This window comes from Poecilia reticulata, chromosome 17 (genome assembly GCF_904066995.2).
Source record: "Poecilia reticulata chromosome 17, P_reticulata-male-v2, whole genome shotgun sequence".
NCBI lineage: Eukaryota > Metazoa > Chordata > Actinopteri > Cyprinodontiformes > Poeciliidae > Poecilia > Poecilia reticulata.
In genome coordinates, this window is record NC_088846.1 from 16971604 (window position 1) to 16993236 (window position 21633).

The following is a 21633-nucleotide window of genomic DNA, read 5'->3' on the forward strand; positions in this document are numbered from 1 at the left end:
GATCAGAGTTCTTTTTCACTTTTTTCCCCTCGCTAAACCTTATCAGACCAACTTAAAGAAACATTTTATCATTTAATCAAGCAAAGTTTGTAAAGTTTATATCTCTGTCCTGTGCAGATTGTACACTCTGTGTATTAGATTAAGCTCAGGTTATAATGTAATAGGATGTTGACTGAAGAAGGTGCAGTCAAACAGAAACCCAGCCATGCAGAGAAAACATGGAAAGCTGTGTAGCTTCATGAATCATAGCTTGCAGTTGCAGAAGAGGGCGGAGGAGTGGGGGAGCAATGTAGAGAACTGAGGAATTTCCAAAGGAGGAACAAGTGAGCCTGCAGGCGCACCTTTTTCCATTTGATTCCAAATGCTTACCTGTCACCGTAAATAAACTCAGTTGCTTCATTTGGAAAGAAAGCTAAAGGAAGACGAAAAGCAGTAGCTTTTACAGTTGTTGTTTGTAGAAATAATGCCCTACCAAGTTTTATCCTTCTTTTAGTCTTCTTACTGCATTAAGACAAGTTAACATTAACCATTTCAGCTACTTTTAGTTTTTTACAATCAAGATTTATTATAAGTAATTTAAGTTACTTTCTTTAGCCCTTAAGATGTCACAATTCCCAGGGTTGAAGCTATCAACATTCAATGCAGGTATTTCTGTGCCTATGGGTGTGAGTGGGAAGTTGGCTCTGTAGTATTTTGGCAAAGCTGTTTATGATCTTGCAGGTCAATCAGACTACAACGAGTTTTGTCTTTTCATGTGTGTCTGGTTCTGTGCAAACTCCTCACAGATATCTGTGATGTGTTGACACAGGCTAGCATTGATCAGCCTTACTGTAAAGATCTAGCACCAGAGGGTACATATTTTTAGCTAGTTTTTCTGTGGTGATACTTGCACTGCAGTCGCCTCTTGATTAGCCTAAGTGTTAATTTATCTATGCTCTAGATCACGGAGTCTCCACATATATAATTTTGTTCAAATTTCCCTTTAGAAACTATTGTTGAAAAGACACATACACCATAAGGATACAATTTTTTTTTTCTTTACTCTTATTCAATCAGAAATTGTACAGTCGTTTGATAAAAGTTTGATGTATTATGTCACAAATAGAGGGAGGCAATATTGCGTTAGTGGATCTCAAACTGCTGACAGTGAGTTTACTGTACTCTAATGGCCTCCATTGAGCAACAGATCAGATTTTTATCATGATTGTGCAGATATCAAATTTGAAGCATTGGTGTCATTCTAAAATGACAGTATAGACTAAAACAAAACTTTTTTCATCTACACTGCAAATAACTAATGGAGCTCTGAAGAGATAAAAGGACCATTATGAACCATTGCAGCCTTATGGCATCTGCTGTTGCAGTTATCATTTTAAAAACATGTACTATAAGCAACACAAGTCACACATAGAAACCTAATGCAAATAATCAAAAAAGGTGAGCAAAGTATAACATAAACTGAAGTATCTAGTTTCTGTTCGAAGCGCACACATACTAAATGCTATATCCATACCAGAAACTGTAAATTTGACGAGCCTTTCTGCAAACGTTTTGTGAGTTGAACGAGTCAATGTTAAATATCACAAAATGAAAAGAAAAATGCTGAAAAAAACAGAACAAAATGTTAATATTGTATTTGTGCCGTGTGCCAAAAACTAAAAATGATCACACAACTCTGTGAAATCTGTTTAGAAAATCCTTTAACCAGCTTTAAATGATTTAAACGCCATCGTTTAGCAGAATAAATTCTCTGGCTGAATTCAGACACTGAGCCATGGCTTCCCAGCTGGGATCTAACCCAGTGATTCTACTCTGCTGTGTTTGCCAGCACTGCAGTACGTACACAAAAGCTGCTCTACATACAGGCTGGTATTCCTCCATCACAGTCAGTGGCGCATTTAGAGTTGAGTAGAGCTGTTCATCGGAATGATTTTGATTTTCAGAAGCTGAAACTTGAGCTTCACTTACTCAAATGTGAAGGTGTAGGTCAAAATATGACCTTCCATTTGGTATGTTAGTATCCATCTCCTTGATTTTGTTGGAACTGGACAGCAACTTTCATTTTAGACGTTAACATATTGCACAGTTACAAAATATCCCATCAAGAGTTCTGCCATGCAGCTGTTAAAGCAAATCACTGAACAACCTGGGTGTAAAGCGCTCCTATGGGTGCCATTCATGTTTGTACCAGACAAAATGAATAACAATCCAAGGCATTAGCACTTCTTCATCATTAGCATTCTTTAGTGCTCAGAGGTCAGACCTAACTGGGAGGGCTCAAATTAACACTCTGGTGATGAGTGGCAACACTTCCTACAGGAGTCACACACACACGCACACAGACTCAAACTCCTTGCTCTCCTTTAGCCCACACTGGACTTCTCCTCTGGAAAAAAAACACCCTTTGATTAGCCGGAGACACTTTTAAGTAAAATAAGTTTGTTTCATATCAACTTTTAAAACATTTCTGACTGGGGAACATGCAGTTGAAACCAGATGTTTACACACTCAGTGTAAATAGACACATAACCATTTTGTCCTCAGTGTCTGACAGTAGATTAGAATAAATGTTTCCTCTTTCAGGTCACTTAGGATTACCAAATTTATTTCAATGGCTAAAGGGCACAATGATGAGCAAGATTTCTTTTTTTTAATTTTAATTCAGAAGTTTAGATCTGTTTCCTTAGCATTTGGTGGAACTTACTTTTTGAATTTTAAGACTGGTCCAAACATTACAGGAATCATGGTTCTCCCAATAGTTTGTGAGATTCTAGCTCAGTGCTTTGAGACTTATATCAGGATTTCCTTATGTATCCTCCATAACAGGACACTTTGCAACTAATTTGGAGCTATGCTCCTGATCGTTGCTCATTTGGAGAGGCAATCCTCCCCCTTCTGCTATGAGCTGCTGCTTCAGTCTTTTCATGAAGAACACTTTGGTCATAATGCATCTTTATGTGTGTTTTTTTTTTGTGTGTGTGAAGCATATTTGTCCCTCCTCCTGCAAAACTCCCCTAAAACAGAATTATGCCACTCCCGTACTTCACAGTTGGGATGTTGTTATAAATAGCAATGCAAATTTCCAGGCATCAGACGTGCATCAAAAATACACCCCTACGCACCTTTTCTATCAAGCAACCCACAATGGCTGTCTCCGGTGGGTGGACATCATTCCTAGGCCTGGCACTTGACCTTTTTCATCAAAAAATGAATAATTGGGAATCGTAATTCACCTCAAAAAGTTCATGACGCAAGGAAACACTTTGCCTGATTTAATGTCTGATCGTGTAGTTTTTTTTTTAACTTACTGCCTTGAAGTTAGTTATGCTCATAAAGCTGTGTTAATATTTAATCAACATTTTGTTGCTGTGTACTTGTGTGTATGCAGTTGCCCAGTCCAATGATGTGCGAAGTGGCATCACACAGAGTTTGAGTTGCCAAGGGAAGGATGTAATGGATCATCACTCAGACTTTTGTAACTCAGGCTGGGGTGACCCAGAGGAGTACAAGGGCCAGCAGACATACCCCCCATGTGTCTCTCAGTTTCAAGTATGCTTAGCAGTTGCTTCTTCCCAAATCATGTCTTTATGCCATTTGTAATGTTGTTTTTTGTTGTAAGATGTGTTTCATGTTTCATCTATTGCAGCATCCCATGTTGTACAGAAGTAACAGTACCGGTTATAGAACCCAGGGCCTAGACAACACTGGTGGAATTGAGACGGGACTTGGCATGACTCCACCCACTCCTGCATTCCCCATCTCACCACCAACACCTTACGGTAAGTAACGTGTTCTGTGAAATTAATGAGGGTTCTCATTGTGTGTAAACACTGTCACACCCACCTCATCTTTGTATTTCCAGTAAAAACTATGTCCGAGTTCAGTGAACTCAGGCAAATTCCGTCTCCCAACATGCAGTCGTTTGGAGGCTTCGGAACAAATCAAGGTAGGGCCAGTAGCCTGCATGTCAAGGAAGTTTCTGTTCTATAGAGATAATTCAGATTTTTTTCAAATGTTTTGTTAAACTGTTATAAGCGATTGAGGTTTCTCTTGGGATCTTCATTTAGTAAATGCAGATTAGCTGGACACAGAGGTCGCTAATCGCAGGTCTGAAAGGACCCAGGGTCTTGCGTGGAGAATGGGGCTTTTATCAGAGTAAAACGGTGCACCACCGTTGATCCTCCTGTGTGAAACGCATTCTGATTGAGATTCTGACATGCATAAAAGACAAGAACAAAAATATTTCAATGGTTTAAGTGAACACTATTTGTTAGGATTAACAGTAGATTGTTTTCTAAAATCACAGTGAAAACCTCTATGTTGTTTTTTGGTATTGGTGTTATAGTAAAACAGTGGAAGCCCACCCTTGGGCACTCTAAGACTAGCCTGAAGCTTTAGCCTCAGGGACTGTATGAATGTGGACTCACGCTGAAGGTGACCAACAGTTATCGACTTCAGGTAAAATACATGCTTATGTTCTCTGAAAAGAGCCACACTTAGAAAAATGCTGAGCTATTCCTTAAGAAAGGGGAAACATGTAACGGGAAGATCTAACTTCAAGTGAAGAATTTGGGTTTTCTATTAACATCTGGAGGTTCATCAGTTTAGGAAGAAAACGTTTCTTCCTAAAAGTCTCTGTGTGTGAGCTAGTTACGACCTTTTTTTTCTAGCTCTCTCTCTCTACCAGGAGTCGTCTTTCATGTCTGACCTGTGACTGAGATTGAAGCAGGGAAACAAACTATCTGGACTCATCCGTGATGTCCTAAATAATGCTGACTTTGTGGTTATCAGGGAACAGGAAAAAAAGATACTGTTTGTGCAACAGACGAAGGGAGATTCCCAGAACAATTTTTTGCCCCAAGAAGATTGCATGTGTGGTTTTGTCTTGTGGAAAAGGGCATTTTTATAAATATCTTCATTGTTTCTTTTTTGTTGAGCTGTGGTCTTTATCTGAGAAGAGGCACACCCTGTGATTATATGCATATCGCTGACTTTTAAGTTTGTACATTGTTGTCTTAGTGCTTAGGCGTTTTTCTCTGGGAAATCACAAAACTTTTACTTTCATTTTTGCATTCTGTACCTGCTTTTTTTTTTTTCAATTGATCCCCCAAGATATACAGTATTTCTAAAGGTTGTAGGGTTGGTTGCAGATCTGTACCCCTGCTGTGCCCCAGACAGCCCTGCATTCAGTTCAGCTGCATCTCCATGGTTACCAACTAGAAGGCATGGCATAGAAAAAACTTTTCTTCCTTCATAAAAAAAAGTCTCTGTGTGTGAGTGTGTTCACACAGGGGGAACAGGGAGAAAACAAAAAACCCCTTTTAGCTTTAGATCACAAGGAGAGACACTCTGTTGAAATATAAGATTGTTAGTATATAGCTGTGGCCCAGATTATGGTTTATTTAAATAAGGGTTTCAGATAATTATGGTAAGCTGTTTTTTAATTTTCAGCTTTAGTTTGGCTTGATTTGTTGACTAAGTGGGTTGTGGCAGAAATAATCAGTGATTGGTTTTATGTATATATAGACCAGATCATTTTGGTGCCTGTGGACAGTTTTATTACTGTTGATTCCAATCCGTATTATGCAATTTAAGCCAGGGCTTTTTCCTCAAAGAATTTGGGGATTTTTTTTTTTGATTATTGAAAACTTTTTTTGCAGATTTTCTCTTTACTGTCCATATGTGCTAGCATTATTTATATTTTACATTTTTCTAGAACTATGCAAAGTACTATTAAATGAACGAGTTCCTCAGTTTGGTTCTTCCTGTATTTTTTGTTGCTGCTGTTGTTGTTTTCATTGTTTTGTTTTAGTAATTTTCTTTAAATTATTATTTGGTAACTCTGCAGAACCCCATGGACATTCTGTGATCAATCATGTGAGCTTCGAGACTTTGCCAGATTCATCCATCAGCTGCCACAGGATGCTAAATTCAACATACTCTACCTCCATCACTGGAAATCATCAGCAGACAGACAGGTAGTGCTGCAATTACATATCAAACTTTGTTGTAATCTACTTGACAGATTGCACAGTGTTCTGTGAGATGTTTGAAGCTCATGAGTTTGTTTTATAACTTGACTGTCTTTGAACTTCTCCACAACTATCTCCCTGGCGTGTCTGCTACGTTCCTTGGTTTGCATGATGCTTTATGCTCTCTGCGGTGCTATAGCAAAACTATAACAAGTTTTGCTATAGCAAAGTAAACCACGCATTTACTGAACAACTTTATTTATACTGAGATTAAATTAAACAGGGAGACTTTATTTACTAATTGAATGATTTCTGGAAGAAACCAGGTGCACTAGATTTTATTTTGTGGTATCAGAGTAAAAGTAGGTCAAATCACATGCCTGCAACCCTTATTAGTTTTTTTTTTTTTTGGGAAAACATTTTGCAAACCACGCATTGATTCTTTCCATTTCGTAATTATGTGTTGCTTTGCATTGGGATGTCCCGTTAAATAAGATACATTGATCTTTGCAGTTGTAAATGGTTGTTATATAATGTGGGAAAGTCTCAGGAGAATAAATACATTTGTGAGGCACTGCAAGTTGTTTAACAGCAATTTTTGTGCCATCATTAACTTTTCATTTAATGCCTTATTTATCCAGCTCATCTGTAAGTCAGTCCTGGCCAGAGCATCATGCCCTGACCCACCACTCCTCCCTGAGTAACTACCCATCTGTCCGACAGCCGCCACCGCCCTCGATGTCTCTCGAATATGGCCATCACTCTCCCTTACATCCTCCGTTACACCACCCTCATGCACATCCCGTCCCCAACGCACACAGCTCTCCGCGAAGCAGCCAGCGAAGCCGTTTGGCTAGCTACACAATCAGCCGCAGCCCCCAGCGCTTTGACGAGCAAGACAGCTCACTTCACGGCTACGGCAAAGACTGTCTTGACATGGGTATCGACAGGGATCTTCTAACTTCAATGGACGGTCAACATCAGCTACAGTTTCCCCAGACACAGCCTCCTCTGCTTCCTGAAAAAAAGAGGGTGTCAGATGGAGAGCATTCACTGGGGACCGTATCTCCAGCCCTCAGCGGGTTCTCGAGTCCCCATAGTGGGAGCTCACTGAGTATTCCTTTCCCTAACGTGCTGCCCGACTTGTCAGCTCAGACACCACTTGCTGCCTCACCTCTCCCAGGTTAGTATTTTTTTTTCTTATGACTTAGTGTGTGTTCTTTAACTCAGTGCTTCTATTATTATTTTTATTCCAGATGTGCTGGTCAGCAAGCAGGTGACGGTAAAGTTTGTTCAGGATACATCAAAATTCTGGTACAAACCAGATATTTCAAGAGATCAAGGTAGGTACACTTTATTCTGAATGGGTTTAGATTATATTTACTTAATTGAAGAAACAACAAAAAACATGTAAAGCTCAAACACAGTTTCTTTGTATTATTTTAGCTATTTCAGTTTTGAAGGGGAAGGAGCCTGGCTGCTTCATAGTGAGGGACAGCCACTCCTTCAAAGGGGCTTACGGCCTGGCTATGAAGGTGTCTACACCTCCTCCCTCAGTCATCCAGCAGAGCAGAAAAGGTGTGTTGCATGTCTTTTATTTACAATGCATTAAAAACATATTTGCATGCCTTGATTTTTATTTATTTATTTTTTTATATAAATATTTGATAAATGTGGCCTCTGCGCATTCACTCCCTTCACTCTTGTACATTCAGTAAATTCCATTGCAAACAATTGCTTTAAGAAGTCTGGGTTTTTTGTAGAGATAATTGAAGAACAGACTTCATTGTGGAGACCAAATAATACACAAGACAGGCCAGAGCCTGCTTGAACAATGCTGTGTGTAGCAGAAAAATAACGCTGCGTATCACTCTGAGAACACCGGCCCAACTGTGTAGCATGGTGTTGGCAGCACCATGCTGTCAGAATGCTTCTGTCCAGAAGGGTAATGGAAGTTAGTTAGTTAGTTAGTTAGTTAGTTAGTTAGTTAGTTAGTTAGTTAGTTAGTTAGTTAGTTAGTTAGTTAGTTAGTTAGTTAGTTAGTTAGTTAGTTAGTTAGTTAGTTAGTTAGTTAGTGAAAATGAACTGAGCTTAAATGCAAAACAAGCCTGGAAAAAATCTTGTACCAAGTTCCAAAAGGTTTGATCTTGGAGTACAGATTCAATGTCCAACAGGACAAGAGGCCTAAACATAAAGCCAGAGAAGTAATGAAATGCAAAAAATAACCCAGCCAATGTCTACGCCTAAATGTTTTGAGAATTTCTGGCAAAGGTTGACAATTGAAGCTCATAGATTTGTCTCGATTCGATCTGGCACCAAGAATTACTTTGCAGAGAAAAATAGACAGAATTTCATTTTCTAGTTGTGTAAACCTAAAAAGCACATTCTACAAAAGTTTTAAATGCAGTACTACTTGTTTTGTTGACTTTTGCTTTCGCTTTTCCTGCTAATCCATGCTAACACCCCCCCATCCATACTTTGACTCCAGCACAATGCTCCAAATGTCATGTTTGTCATATCTGACAATAATCCAGAGATAATCCTGTATAGCGTGTGAAGATACAAAGTCCCACCCAAGTTGTCTTTAGTTACAACCCACTGTAGTCATCTTCATGTTGGAAACTGAGAATCTGTCTTTCTGTTTGTAAGCTCTGATCACTTTTTTTTCTCTCTTCTGTTCATCGTCATTGTGAAACAGACCTGTATTGCCAGATTGTCATAGATATACAGCTAATGTTTCACCCTTAACAAAAGACACACTGGTTCTGTAAACCTATTCTCGGGGGACAGTGGAGGAAAGTGACCTGCTCCACTTGCACTATATCTGCTTTATCTAAAAACTATGTGCACATTTCTGTTTGTATATTAGTTAAATGTTTTATTTTGCTTTGCATAGTTGTGTAATTAACTCTGTTTATTTTTAGGAATGGAAACAAAATTGGCAAGCCAAAATATTTGGCAGCGTTGCAACAACCAAAACATAGGTTGATGGTGACGATGGAGGAGGCAGAAATATAATTTGATCCCACAAAATGTGAATCAGAAACCATTTTAATAACTTTAACTTTAGAAGGCGTATTTTCTGGAAAGGAAACAACACATAGGAACACAAAGGATTCCTGTATGCACTGCCAACGCAGGGGATTGGCAGTGTTTTAACAGCTTCAGTCTGAGTGACAAATCTTTCATTATCCAAAGCTTTTTAGTTCTGTTAAAGAAAACAAATATCTGCAAACGTCTCCCTTTCAATCCATCCAAGAGATGAGAAGAAAGAACATTCCACTCTGTTGGCTTAGTGAATTGCCTTAGATGAATGTTTGGTCAACAAAACCTGCATTTGGCGTATTAAGTCAGACTTTTCAAAACTCTGCTTAATGATTTAATTTCTCCAGGTCGTAAGAAATCAAGCCCTTTCTTTACAAGTTAGACAGCCCTTTATATTTTCAGTAAACATTGGAATTTTACTGAAAACCCATCGATGCTGATAATTATGAACATTTGCAAGAGATTTCTAGCAATAGTTTATTTTTTTATTAATCATGCACACACAAAGAAAATCTGCCTATTGAAATAGTTTAGTATTTAATTAATGACCCTTCAGTCAGGCTGAAGTGATTTTAGTCTTTAGACTTGTGCAAAAGTAGGAAATATATATAATTTTTCCTCTGGATTTTTATTTTATACTCTTATACCAGATTAAATCATCATTTGGTCCCTACATTTTTTTTCCCCCACTGCTCACACCTGTCCTTTTGTTTTCATCACATCGTGGCATAGTCCAGAGTCCCGTTTGATCTTGGACCCTCATTACTCTTCAGAAATGTGAAATCCAAGCGACTCCAAGGAGCAAGTTTTTCTCCAAGCCTTTGTGATCACATGCCTTTCAAAGACACCTCACATTCGAACAGAAATGCTTTTGATGACCTGTATTTAAATATTTTTTAGACAGAAAAAGTTCCTGCACAGACAAAAATTCAGTACAGGAGACAGACCAGCAAAGCAGAATAATTATATTAACTACTTGTGTCCATTTCCCTACAGGAGGTGATCTATCCAACGAATTGGTGCGCCACTTCCTGATTGAGTGCACACAGAAAGGCGTGCGTCTGAAGGGGTGCCCCAATGAGCCCTACTTTGGTGAGTATCTATGCTGCTGAAACATGAATTATATGCTTTCCTCGACAACATATAAAACTAGGAGTCTCTGAACAATACTGCCCTCTACTGGTGTATAGTACATGGTACAAGTGATCTATATAGCATTTCCTATCCATGCAAGACTTTTTTTTTTTTATGGATGCCCAAAAATGCTATAAACTAACCAATATTTTTGGAATAATAACTATTTTCATTGAAACATTTAAATACAGATGTATTTAATTGTTTGTTCAATATATTTTTTCTTGTATTATTTAAATTATACAATTTATAGATTTTGATTTGAAAAATGATCTTTAAGATTTGTACATGTATTTCTCACTTTTATTCAAACTTTATTATTATGAACTCTGCATTATCTATAGGTTTTGTGGATCTGAAATGATGACAGATGAATTCCTCATTTCACTTGTAACATTTTATTTTCTACTTTTGCCCTTCTTCTTCTTCTTCTTTTAATGCTGTTACCTTCACTTAAAAGATAATTGTGTTATTGGCAATAAAATCTCTTTTTCCAGAGAGACACAGATAAAAAGGCAATGGCATTCAACAAATAAAATAACAGTCTATCTGCAGTGCAGCTATATACACTGACCAAGCTGAGAACTGTCATTCTACTTAAAACAAATATTTATTCACTCTGCATCATATGCTCTAATTTTTAACAAAGGACTTTTAATAGTGATTAATACTACAAAGTTGGCAGTGCAACTTCTCCTGTAAATTAAAATTTTGTTTTCCCACTCTGTTGTTTTACAGGAAGCTTAACTGCATTGGTTTACCAACATTCAATCACTCCGTTGGCTCTTCCCTGTAAACTTATTATCCCTGACAAAGGTAAACATTCACACAGAGACTCTAAAATTTGTGCATGGGTAGAGGTATGGTCACAGTTTAATGTAAAAAAAAAAAAAATTACCAGAGTATTTCAGTGCTGGTCTATAAGTGGTTGTTGCAATCATTTCATAGCCATGCTTGATAATAAAGCTTTATTATTTATGTCCTTTGTTTTTGCTGTTCATAAGATCCTCTTGAAGATGTGGTGGAGAGCGTTTCACATTCAGTCACTAACTCGGCTACCGAGCTGCTGAAACAGGGAGCAGGTAATCAGACTTCTTAGATCATTTACCATAAATAGACTTTGTGACAAACACAATAAAACCAGACTGTAATGCAGTGACACAATCCCTGTGTTTACGTCCTGCTTTTTAGTTATTTCTGGCACTGAATCACAGAGAGCACTTAACTTTATTGTTATTTGCTCTGTGCAGCGTTGATTGTTGGAATCTGATTGTTTGTTGTTGCTTCAGCCTGTAATGTGTGGTACCTGAGCTCTGTGGAGATGGAGTCTCTAACAGGAGTCCAGGCAGTGCAGAAAGCCACGACCATGACCCTGGACGCCAACCCTCCACCAGTCCCTACTGTGGTCCATTTCAAAGTTTCCTCCCAGGGAATCACTCTCACGGATAACCAGAGGAAGTAAGCACCCAGCACGCACTTTTCCCAAAGCCGTTACCGCACGGATACATCCGTGATTTTTCAACATGAATCTTGTTTTTCAGACTCTTTTTCAGGAGACATTACAATGTCAACACGGTGATATTTTGTGCCTTGGACCCTCAAGATAGAAAGTAAGTCGTGTTCATTGGATCATATAGTAAATATAAATACACTGCTCAAAAAAAATAAAGGGAACACTTTAACATTGAAGTGAACACTGAAGTGTTCCCTTTATTTTTTTGAGCAGTATATTTTGTTACCACATTTATTTTCAATACTTACTGATGCCGTGTTGTTACTGCTTGTAGGTGGAAGGAAGATGGCTGTCCCTCAGCAAAGTAAGTAATTACTATTTTCTCCAAAGCTTCGGTCAAAACCGTGTCCCTACAGCTATTTTTGAAAAAAAAAAAAGTTCATTTTGTGGTAGATGACACTGCTGCTGTTAACTACTATCCTCTGCCTTTGCAGAATCTTTGGCTTTGTGGCAAGGAAAACTGGCACCTCCCTGGACAATGTGTGCCACCTATTTGCAGAACATGACCCCGAACAGCCAGCGAGCGCCATTGTGAACTTTGTCTCTAAAGTGATGATTGGCTCACAAAGGAGTAAGTAGGGCAGAGCAGGTCACCTGGAAAAATGTTTACTGAGGCTAAACGCAGCAACCAAAAGACTGAGGATACGGAGCACCTAAAGACAGGAACTGCTAATGAAACAGACTTGAAACAGACTGTGGATGTTAACTGGATATTTACTGAGTGTTGCTGACATACTCACTGATTGTACTATTAGTAGAAAAACAGTGAGATGTATATAAATAAAAGAAAAACAGTTATCTGTTTATTTCTAATTGAAATTTAATCCAGCTCAAGACCCTTAAAGTATTGCTGTTTCTATACATTTACAATTCTACTGTCCTGTACTGTTATAAAATATTATTACATAATCAGCATCTTACACATTTCTGGACACATGGTGATTAGAATGCCTAAAAAGCCTGAAAAGAAATTAAGCTTTTATTGCATCAGCATAATCTAAGACTGATAATTTTCTAAAGATCTCTTTTTTTTTATCCCCAACTACATTTATTTAACCTAGAGAAAAAAAAATCCATGTTAAGAAACAAGAGGGTTTTTTGTTAGTTTTTCAGCTTCCTTGAAAATTTAACTTAAGGACTCGTTTACTCTTTACTGTTGATCAGAGTGTTAAGAATCTCTAGTTAGCTATCTAGAATTTTCTGTTCTCTTGTGGGACAAATATCGCTTGACATAGAGGGTCATTTTTCTCAGCAACTTTGCATAATGAGAGAACATGCCTTTTGAGGGTGCAGCTGAATGACAACATAAAGATGTGGTGGGAGCAATGTGCTTTTTAATATTTTTTTTTTATTACAAATTAATTCCAAACTGACTTAATCCAAGCAAATAACAAACATTAGGTGACGTACAAGCATCTTTTTTTTTTTTTTTTACCATATCTGAGTATCTCAGTTTGAACTTTGAATATCTGAAAAACAGAGTAACAAAAGGGGAAAACGTGTATGTTTGGAACTAGCTATGTTTATTTTGTATTGTTATATTTTACCTATGCAATGTGTATTTCTTGTTTTTTTGAGTATGGTACGCATGAGTTGTATTTGAGTGTCTTTTTTTTTTTTAAGTGTTAAGGTCTTTTTTTGTCATAAGATATATTAGAACATGACCACTTGGATTTTTTTTTCTTTTTTTGAGGGATTTTATGTGTTTTTGTATTAAATTTATAGGCAATGTACAATGCTGTTTCATCTAAACCCTAAAAAATAATATATATATATATATATGTAACTGTATATATACATGCAAAAACTGGTTAAAAAACAATATTGCTATTTTATAGAAGAGGATTGATGCCTATCAAAACCAGCTACCAAGATTTCCAGCTTTAGTTTTTTTGTTAGTTGCTGGAATACTATAGTCAAAAACAGTCTTGTAATTTAGTTGAAGTCTTTCTGACTTAAAAAGGAAACGGGCTGCTGAATTTGGGGGCAAGAAGAGGAGTAGAGGAGACTTTAACCTTTTAAAACTAAAATGAATTAAATATATAGCTCAGTGTTGGAAGTGTTAGTTACCATTAGTCATCTGTCAATGACATATACAATACACCTGTGTTTGGGGGGCTAAAATAACTTTTAACTATTCAAGCCTATTGTATTTGAGATAGTGGCTGTTTTCATATAACTTTTTTTTTTTTCGCTTTGGATAATCATTGGAATCCAGAGAGGGACCCACAGTCACAGCAAAATTGTTGGTACTGCTGCATGGATTTCCATTGAAACCTGATACTTTCCTGCACTGCATAAGAAGCTGTTTTTCTCACTGTCTAACATTAAATCAAGCTAATGTTTTCTTGTGTTAGGTCAGTATGGATAATTCCGTTATTTCTATTTGTTTAATGCCAGAATATTACTTTTTTTTTTCTTTTAAGATAAGATTTTATTACTTTCTTCAGATCCATATGTTTAAATACTTCAAGACTACCATGTTTATAAACTATTTGGGAAAGCCCAGATGATGACAATGTCACAGCTTTGTAAGTTTCTTATAAGTCAATGTACAACATTTGTATAGAGGCCTAAAGGTGACATTTTTAGTTCTTCAAATAGGTGAGTGCTAAAACCATGGGAGACATATACGACAATATGTGTCAAAATAGGAATGTTTGTAATATTTACCATTGTTGCATTTATAAGGTAGAAGTGAGAATTTTGCATGGCCTCATGTGCCATTAACGGCTGATAAGTAGGGAGGTGGCAGCATCATGCTCTGTGGCTGTTATGCTGCTGGAAGGCCTTGTGGTCTTCGCAAGATTGAAGGCATCATGGAAGAATGTATTGTGGAAATATTGAAGCAACGTCTCAGGACATCCACAGGGAAGTTAAAGTTTGAGCACAAATTGATCTTCCGAATGGACAACGAGCCAACGTATTTTGTCAAATTAGATAAGGGCATAGAGGTACTTGAAATCAAGCTAAACATTTTAAAGGACACTGTTACTAAACCCTGTGAAATTCTACGTAAGCGTCTGAATTTGAGGAAAGTATTTTATTTCTCAATATATTCTAGCATTTGGCAAACCGAAATAAACTGGGAAATGACTGGACTCGCATAATGTCAGCAAGAAAAAAAAATTATGGTAGTCATTTTTATACAGCATATGTACATATTTGGTTTTAAGTGAGACTTTTGAGATTCAGATCAAAAGTATTATAGTATGAACTTAAGATCAAATGTTTACATATATGTAACTCTATATACATGTACCTCATGCTTATTTTATACCTGTGCATTTAATGTGTTACATGTGTACATCTTCTTTTTTGTATTGACGTCATGTCCTTTGATGTGTTATGTAAATAAACACTGCATTCTTTTCCTGTTTTAAGAGAGACCATTCTTTTGCAAAGTCAGTTGTAAGGTACACAGAGCATCCTCCTGTTCAAGGTCATGGTACAGGAAATTGGTTGTTTTTTGTATTGTTAATTGAAAAAGAGAATAGAGATGGGTGAAGGCAGTTTTGCTTCATTACTTTATTTCTTTACCTAGGCTTTCATATGAGCAAAACGCTAGAAAACAATTGGTGTAGCCCAAGCATTAATTTTTCTAGTTGGAACTGCAGAAATGCGATTGCATGTGAGAGAGAAAGTTATTCAAAAGAGGGTTGTAAATGAAAGCATTGTCAATCAGAGTTTTAAAACATGCATCCATAGACACTAAAAAAAACAACAACAAAAAACAACAATTGGCCTCTGAGCACCAGTACAACATGAGGCAAAACTGACAATATGGCTAAAAGAAAACATTCTCAGATGTGGAATATTCTTCCTGTTCTATTAAAGTGTTGGTATCAAGAATGTTAATTTGATGTCTTCTATTTTACATGGTTTCCTGCTGAGATGACCCTTGTTGCATAATGTAAAAAAAAAAGTTCTATCGTCACATAATAACTGGAAATAAATGATCTCTGCTGCCAGCAGGGGACACTAGCAACACCAGCTACAAGACCTGAATAAGCAAAGCCTTTGAGAATAAAGGGGACTTTATAGGTACCTCTTAATGTTAAAATCAGCTTTTGATTATCACTCCCTGACCTGAAGTATTACATCTTTTAAAGAGGTTTACAGATGTACACTGGTACTACATTAGACGACATGCACTTATCCCAGGCGTCTGTCAGAAGTGCAGTGAAATATGGGTCCTACCTTTTGCACAAGCCCATACAGGTTGCTTTAAAAATGCTATGGAAGGATTAAATTGCAGAGTCTACCTTCAAGAGGGGAAAAGCTCTAACAGGGTGAACTTTCCTTCCTCCCACCTCCCTCGCTAATGCCTCTCTGCAGGTGGTGAAAGAATTCCCGGGGAGGGCTGGGAGGATGCTTAGGCCCAGGTGTGGCGTGGTGACTGCAGAGAACTCGGAGCCCATCGTCCTCTGTTATTTAGAGTAAAGTGGTCTTAAAATAAAAGTAGGTGGGGAAAGTCCAGAATGACAAATAACACCATTTGAGCAAAGAAGAACATGTCAGAAGAATTGCACTCTATCAATACCAGTGTGTGCAAGCTGTAAGAGATACGGTGAGCCCCTCATGCGACATTGAAAACACATAATGTAACAGACTAACAAAAAGTGGTGCGTAATTGTAAAGAAGAAGAGAAATGACACATGGCTTTCAAAATTTGTTCTTACTAAATATATGTTAGGTGTGGTTTGTATGGGAATGTTTTCAACCCTTCAACGGTGTGAAGAGGAAGTATAATGTATTTTTCCAGGCACACAGTGTCATTTTATACTAAAATCAAGTAACTATGTTACCTTCAGTTGTTGTGAAAATGCTGTATGTTTGATTCAAAAGTAATGGGACAAAAAGCATGACTATAGTAATACAATTTGACACCAACTCAAATAGTTGCTGGTCTATCAGAAATTTGTAACTGGAAATAAATAGCCAGTACCATAAAAGAAATGTTAGTATCAGGAAAAAAAAGAGAAAGTTAATGAACATAATCACTGAAAAGGCATTTTACTGTATAATGACATCTATTATGTGGGGAATCCTGACCTAGCAAAAGCCCTCTAAGTGACTTTAATTGAGACTGTCACATACAGTATACTAGTCACAACAACTTTACAATTAACTTCCCAGCTTTTCACCAGTCTGTACAAGTTTTATTTTGGCACCAATGTGGAGGTTAGGGATCCTGTTTGTCAGGCTGAGAGCGTCCATTGTGATTCCTCATGCATTGAGCTATGCAGGACTTTTTGGGGGCAATTAAAAGGGTCAGGGCTAATAGCTCCCATTTGAAGCAGAACAAAGGGCGGTAGACAAAAATAGAAAGTTCACGCTGACATCGAAGCAGAAAATGAGGTCTCTCCGCTTGGTTTTGTGCAGATAAAAATACAGGGATAGAAGATGACAGCTAGAGCGTTTCTGAAACCAATAGAAGTTGTATAATATTGGACTTTTAAGCGTACAGATGTGACCCACTTATCAGAGGATGCAGTATGACTTAGTTCATGGGTCCCAGGCCCGGTGTTTCCCACTGTGGCTGTGGATTTGTCCCAATGGGGATATTGCCTAGTAATCGAGAGCAATAGAATCTACAGACCCCTTTTCAGAGGAAGAATTATTGTACATTAATTGATACAGTGTAAACTTACGGAGGTTAACTAAGTTTCTGCAGCCATCATGGAAGCAAAGGAAGTGCCTAAATGCTTAACAGACTACTGGACCTAAGGTTTATGGGTTTTTTTGCTAAAGGGCAACATTTAAATGCTGGGCGAAGTTAAAGATTACTCATTCCTTTAAAGAACTGCAAAACGTTTGTGACTGCCTGCACCAGGGTATAGTACAGCAACTGTGATTAACTTCTGTCTGTTCCCCACCACTTCTGCAACAAAACACAGGTCACCATCACTTACAAGACGGATGAACCACTGCGAGGCCTGCATCTGCAAAACAGTTGTCTTCTTTCAAAATATGTTATTTTTTTTGCCTGCGTGTGAAAAATGTGCATCGCTTTATGTGAAGACAAAAATATACATGACTGTAGTGGTGTGCATAAAAGTGTCCCATATTTCATTTTATGTTTTACTTCTGTAAAACATAAAATGGTGGTTTACAAATGTTCGAATGGATTAAAGTAATAAATCAAACATGAATGGAATCATACATTATATTTAATCAGTAACTACAGGTTTTTTTTGTTATTTTTTAATGTTTTTTCTCATTGTATTTCATAGCAAAAATGATGATAGTTATGCAGACTAGCAACAAAGTATATGTGGAAATTCCTGAAATGTTAATATGAGTCTAACAGGAACTATAGTAAATTGGATGAATGGAGGGAGGATTCTAGGCACAAAAAGAGTGGCGCCACTTTCAGCCCAATCCGGCTGGGTGCTGGAAGTTCCACTATAGCTTCACACTCCCCCTCCACTTGGGCCTAATTACAGCTTAGGAGTGCCTCGGGGGGCCAAGCCTCCAGAAATGGGGACCATGGCACTTCTGCAGCCAGGCCGCTCCAAAAAATGATTAACCAACCTTGGAATAGGATAAAAGGTTGCCTCAGGCCTCTAATAATCACAAAATTGTTAAAGTTCTGTATGGCTGCCAGTCAGAGTAGAATCAAAGAGAAAAGATTATCGTATTAATCACAATGCAGACTTATGCTTCCTTCCAAGTCATCTAAAATGAGAGTGTCCCAAAAAGGCCTTCAGACTGGAACAATTATATGAAAGACAGTCATGGGACTATGTAGGGAGGTAGAGAAATAACAGCAATGGACCAGACTTTGTCATGTGATCTGGCTGTTGGCCTTCAGTTCTTTTCTTATTCCAACACACATCCACACACTGTATATCTGCACACCCTCACCAAGCAGACACACTTGACCTCCACAGCCATCTCTGGTTCCAAGAATGGGGAAAAGTTTCAATTGTATTAAAAGCTATGCACAAACACACGCACACACACGCACACAAGTTTGTGTTTTTACCCATATGAGGATTTTTCACAGAATTTTCATAAACTGCGTTTATGCAGATATTTTCCCTAACCCTAACCGTTACTAGACTATCCTAACCCAATAACAGCTCTTCTTCTAACGTGGCTCAGGCTTTGAGCTACATAAAGTGCAGTCGGGCCCTCACAGCGTAGCACTTGTTAGGAAAATAGTCCTTGCAATTTATCAAATACAATGCCACACACACCAATACAACTGGTTTTAAAACACAGATATTTCTTGGATCTTTGACATTTTTTGTGTTTAAGTTCTTCTGTAGCTGATCCTGGTGTCCATTGTTGCCATAACATAAACAGTAAAGTTGGTTTGAGGTTAAATTGTTATTTTGAAATCTGGAGTGTGCGCCCTACCATGCTCGCCTAAATATTTAGAAGTTAAGAAATGCGTTTGCCATCATTGTTGTGTTACAGTAAAACTGTGAAGATTTTCTTGTGCAGTACCTTAAAAATAAGAACCTTTTTTTATAGGCCTGAGGCTTTTAGTAACTTATTTTGTCCTGTTTTCAGTAGCTTTTTCATACTGATTTAGTCTACTTCATGACACATAATCATAATTTGTTTACAATTCCTACAACAAGTTTTCAACCCCTTGGATATTTTATCTTTTTTTTTTTTTGCTTCAAATCAGTATCTTGTAGATGGACCTTTGGCTCCCAAGGAAGAAATTTGTCAATCAGCTTGTGAGGATACCCTGACTGAGGCAGATTTATCCGTATTTCTTCCATTTCTTGATGGTGGACTTATCTGAACTTCGGTTCAGTACTTAGAGATTTTTTTTTTCCTATCCATCCCCTGACCTATTCATTTCAATTTCACTTTCTCTGATTTGCTTGGCGTGTACTTTTGTCTTCATGCTGCCATCGTGGCCAGGATAATTGAACCTTCCAGACACTGCTGTCTTTACTTTACAATCACTTGAGACACACTCACTGCACTCATGTGCTCTTCATTCCATTCACTCTGTGGCTACCAGTACCAACTGACTGGGCCTCTGTTAAATTAGGTCAGTCATAACGGGGTGAATATGTATGCAATAACTTATTTTATGATACATATTTTTATTCAGCTATCAGTATTGCTGAACTCAGTTTTCAGTTGAGAATTAAAGTGTTTATGCTTTATCTTTTTTTTGTATAAAAAGCCTAATTTTGTAGATCATGGTTTGTGAAAGCAGTGAAAAGGGTAAAGCATCTAAAGGGATTAGTACTTTTCATAGGCACTGTAGATTTCTTTGTATGCCATGTAAAATTTGCTGTATTGTTTTTTACTGGAAAATAAAACCATAAATGTGGTCAACACTTATTTTCCCTGCACTATTATGTACCTAGTTTATATTTAGCAGAGCACCTCAGCGCAATAATTGACAGCAAGCAAGACAGTCTGGCTACTGGAGCGAATTCAGCAAATTCGCAGAGCTCCAGGCATGTATATCTGATTTACCCAGATCATCTTAAAGAAGTGGAAAATTACAGTGGTTTAAGATTCGACAAGCTGTTGTGGTTGGCCGGTGCAGCTTTCGACAGCAGGTTATGTTAAACACATGTACAGTAATATCCTGTGTTTGCAAAAGCACATTCTTCACACTCCCTTTTTATTGAGTGGCTGCTCTGCAGGATGACATTCCTCCACTACATTACTCTTGCTCTCCTTTGCTATGCTGAATATGCACAGGTGGCTGAGAGAGCTCCTTCAGAAGAGCTAAGAATGTAGGAAAGGGAGAAAAATCAGCACTCTTTTTTTTTCTTTTCTTTTGCAAATGAAAAAAAAAATGTTTGGCATTCCACAAGCACTGCTCTGCTGTAGACCTGTCTGTTAACAGATGGCAGTATGCCAGAACTTGTTGGCTACTTATTTGACTTTCCAGAAATTCTAAAGTCAAATGTTAATGGTGCACCTCAACTTAGTTTTGCTTTACTATTGAAGTTTTTTGGGACATCTGTTAAATGTCTGTAATCATTTACTAGAGCCCCTAAAGAATGCCATGGATGCATCCCGGAATTTTCTCACTTACATGTGCAGTACACACTCTTATTTTAAGATGTGCTATTTAGCACAGACAAATAAATGAGCAGAGCTAAGCTAACTATGTCACATATCTTAACAGGTTCAGAGATTAATGTGTGAATAGCAAATACATGAGGTGTATATTTTTTTTAACATTACAAAGAAACACGATACAAAAGAATGGAATGCTCTACCTTGAATCACGTCTGATTTCCTCTGTGGTGTTGGATTAAAGTATGTTTTCTCTTCTCTGGTCAAGAACTGAAATATCTATCATAGCTGTGAAACTCAGCTATGCAAACTATGCCAAGCAAAAAGGTTATATTTCAACAGTGTAAAAAATGCAATCCATTCTTTTAAAGGGCAACATTTTAAATAGTTTTTATTGATTAGGTTTAATTATTTGTTTTGGTTTGTACTCTCTCTTAGTCATATCGGTGTAATTCGTCCAGAATCTGTTTTAGCACTGTCTTGATAAAAAAAAAGATTAAATACATTGACAGAAAAATGAAGCCAACCTACAGCAGGACATGTTGAGCCAAATCCTGAAAACATTTGAAAACTCATACATGTGTTGCATCGGTTACTGCAATAGTGACTTCTCAAGTCTGCCTAAAAAAAAAAAAAAAAATCTGTCAGACAATTGCAGGTGATTCAAAATGCTGCTGCTCATATTCTGAAAAACTAGGACGATAGATCAACCCGGATCTAAAATCCCTACACTGGCTCCCTGTAGCTTGGGGAACGAGAAGGGGAAGTTGATAAGAAAGAGTGAGGAGAGAGAAAGCAAATGGACAAATGACAGCAATCAAATCAAACAGCTGTGAGCAGGTCAGTCACCCAAATTTACTGGAAAATCTGCAGTGACACTTGAAGAGAGCTGTGCGCAACGGACAATTTATGATGTGTTCAGCATCATAAAAGAATGGAGTGGATTCAGCATTCAGA

General features: G+C 37.6%; 1 protein-coding gene across 3 annotated transcripts in view; it reads left to right on the forward strand.

The window, feature by feature from the left end:
* The window catches only part of LOC103479558 (tensin-3), a 41276-nt gene extending 26229 nt beyond the window's left edge, over nt 1-15047 (forward strand). For all 3 annotated transcript variants that reach the window (XM_081598745.1, XM_008434056.3, XM_081598744.1), the window contains 14 exons: nt 3389-3549; nt 3647-3779; nt 3863-3946; nt 5849-5978; nt 6614-7155; nt 7229-7315; nt 7419-7550; nt 10014-10109; nt 10890-10967; nt 11156-11233; nt 11441-11609; nt 11693-11761; nt 11939-11968; nt 12099-15047. In XM_081598745.1, the coding sequence (XP_081454871.1) occupies nt 3389-3549; nt 3647-3779; nt 3863-3946; nt 5849-5978; nt 6614-7155; nt 7229-7315; nt 7419-7550; nt 10014-10109; nt 10890-10967; nt 11156-11233; nt 11441-11609; nt 11693-11761; nt 11939-11968; nt 12099-12243 (1934 nt within the window). In that variant the 3' untranslated portion in view covers nt 12244-15047. The remainder of the gene's footprint in view (nt 1-3388; nt 3550-3646; nt 3780-3862; nt 3947-5848; nt 5979-6613; nt 7156-7228; nt 7316-7418; nt 7551-10013; nt 10110-10889; nt 10968-11155; nt 11234-11440; nt 11610-11692; nt 11762-11938; nt 11969-12098) is intronic.
* The last annotated feature ends 6586 nt before the right edge of the window (nt 15048-21633 follow it).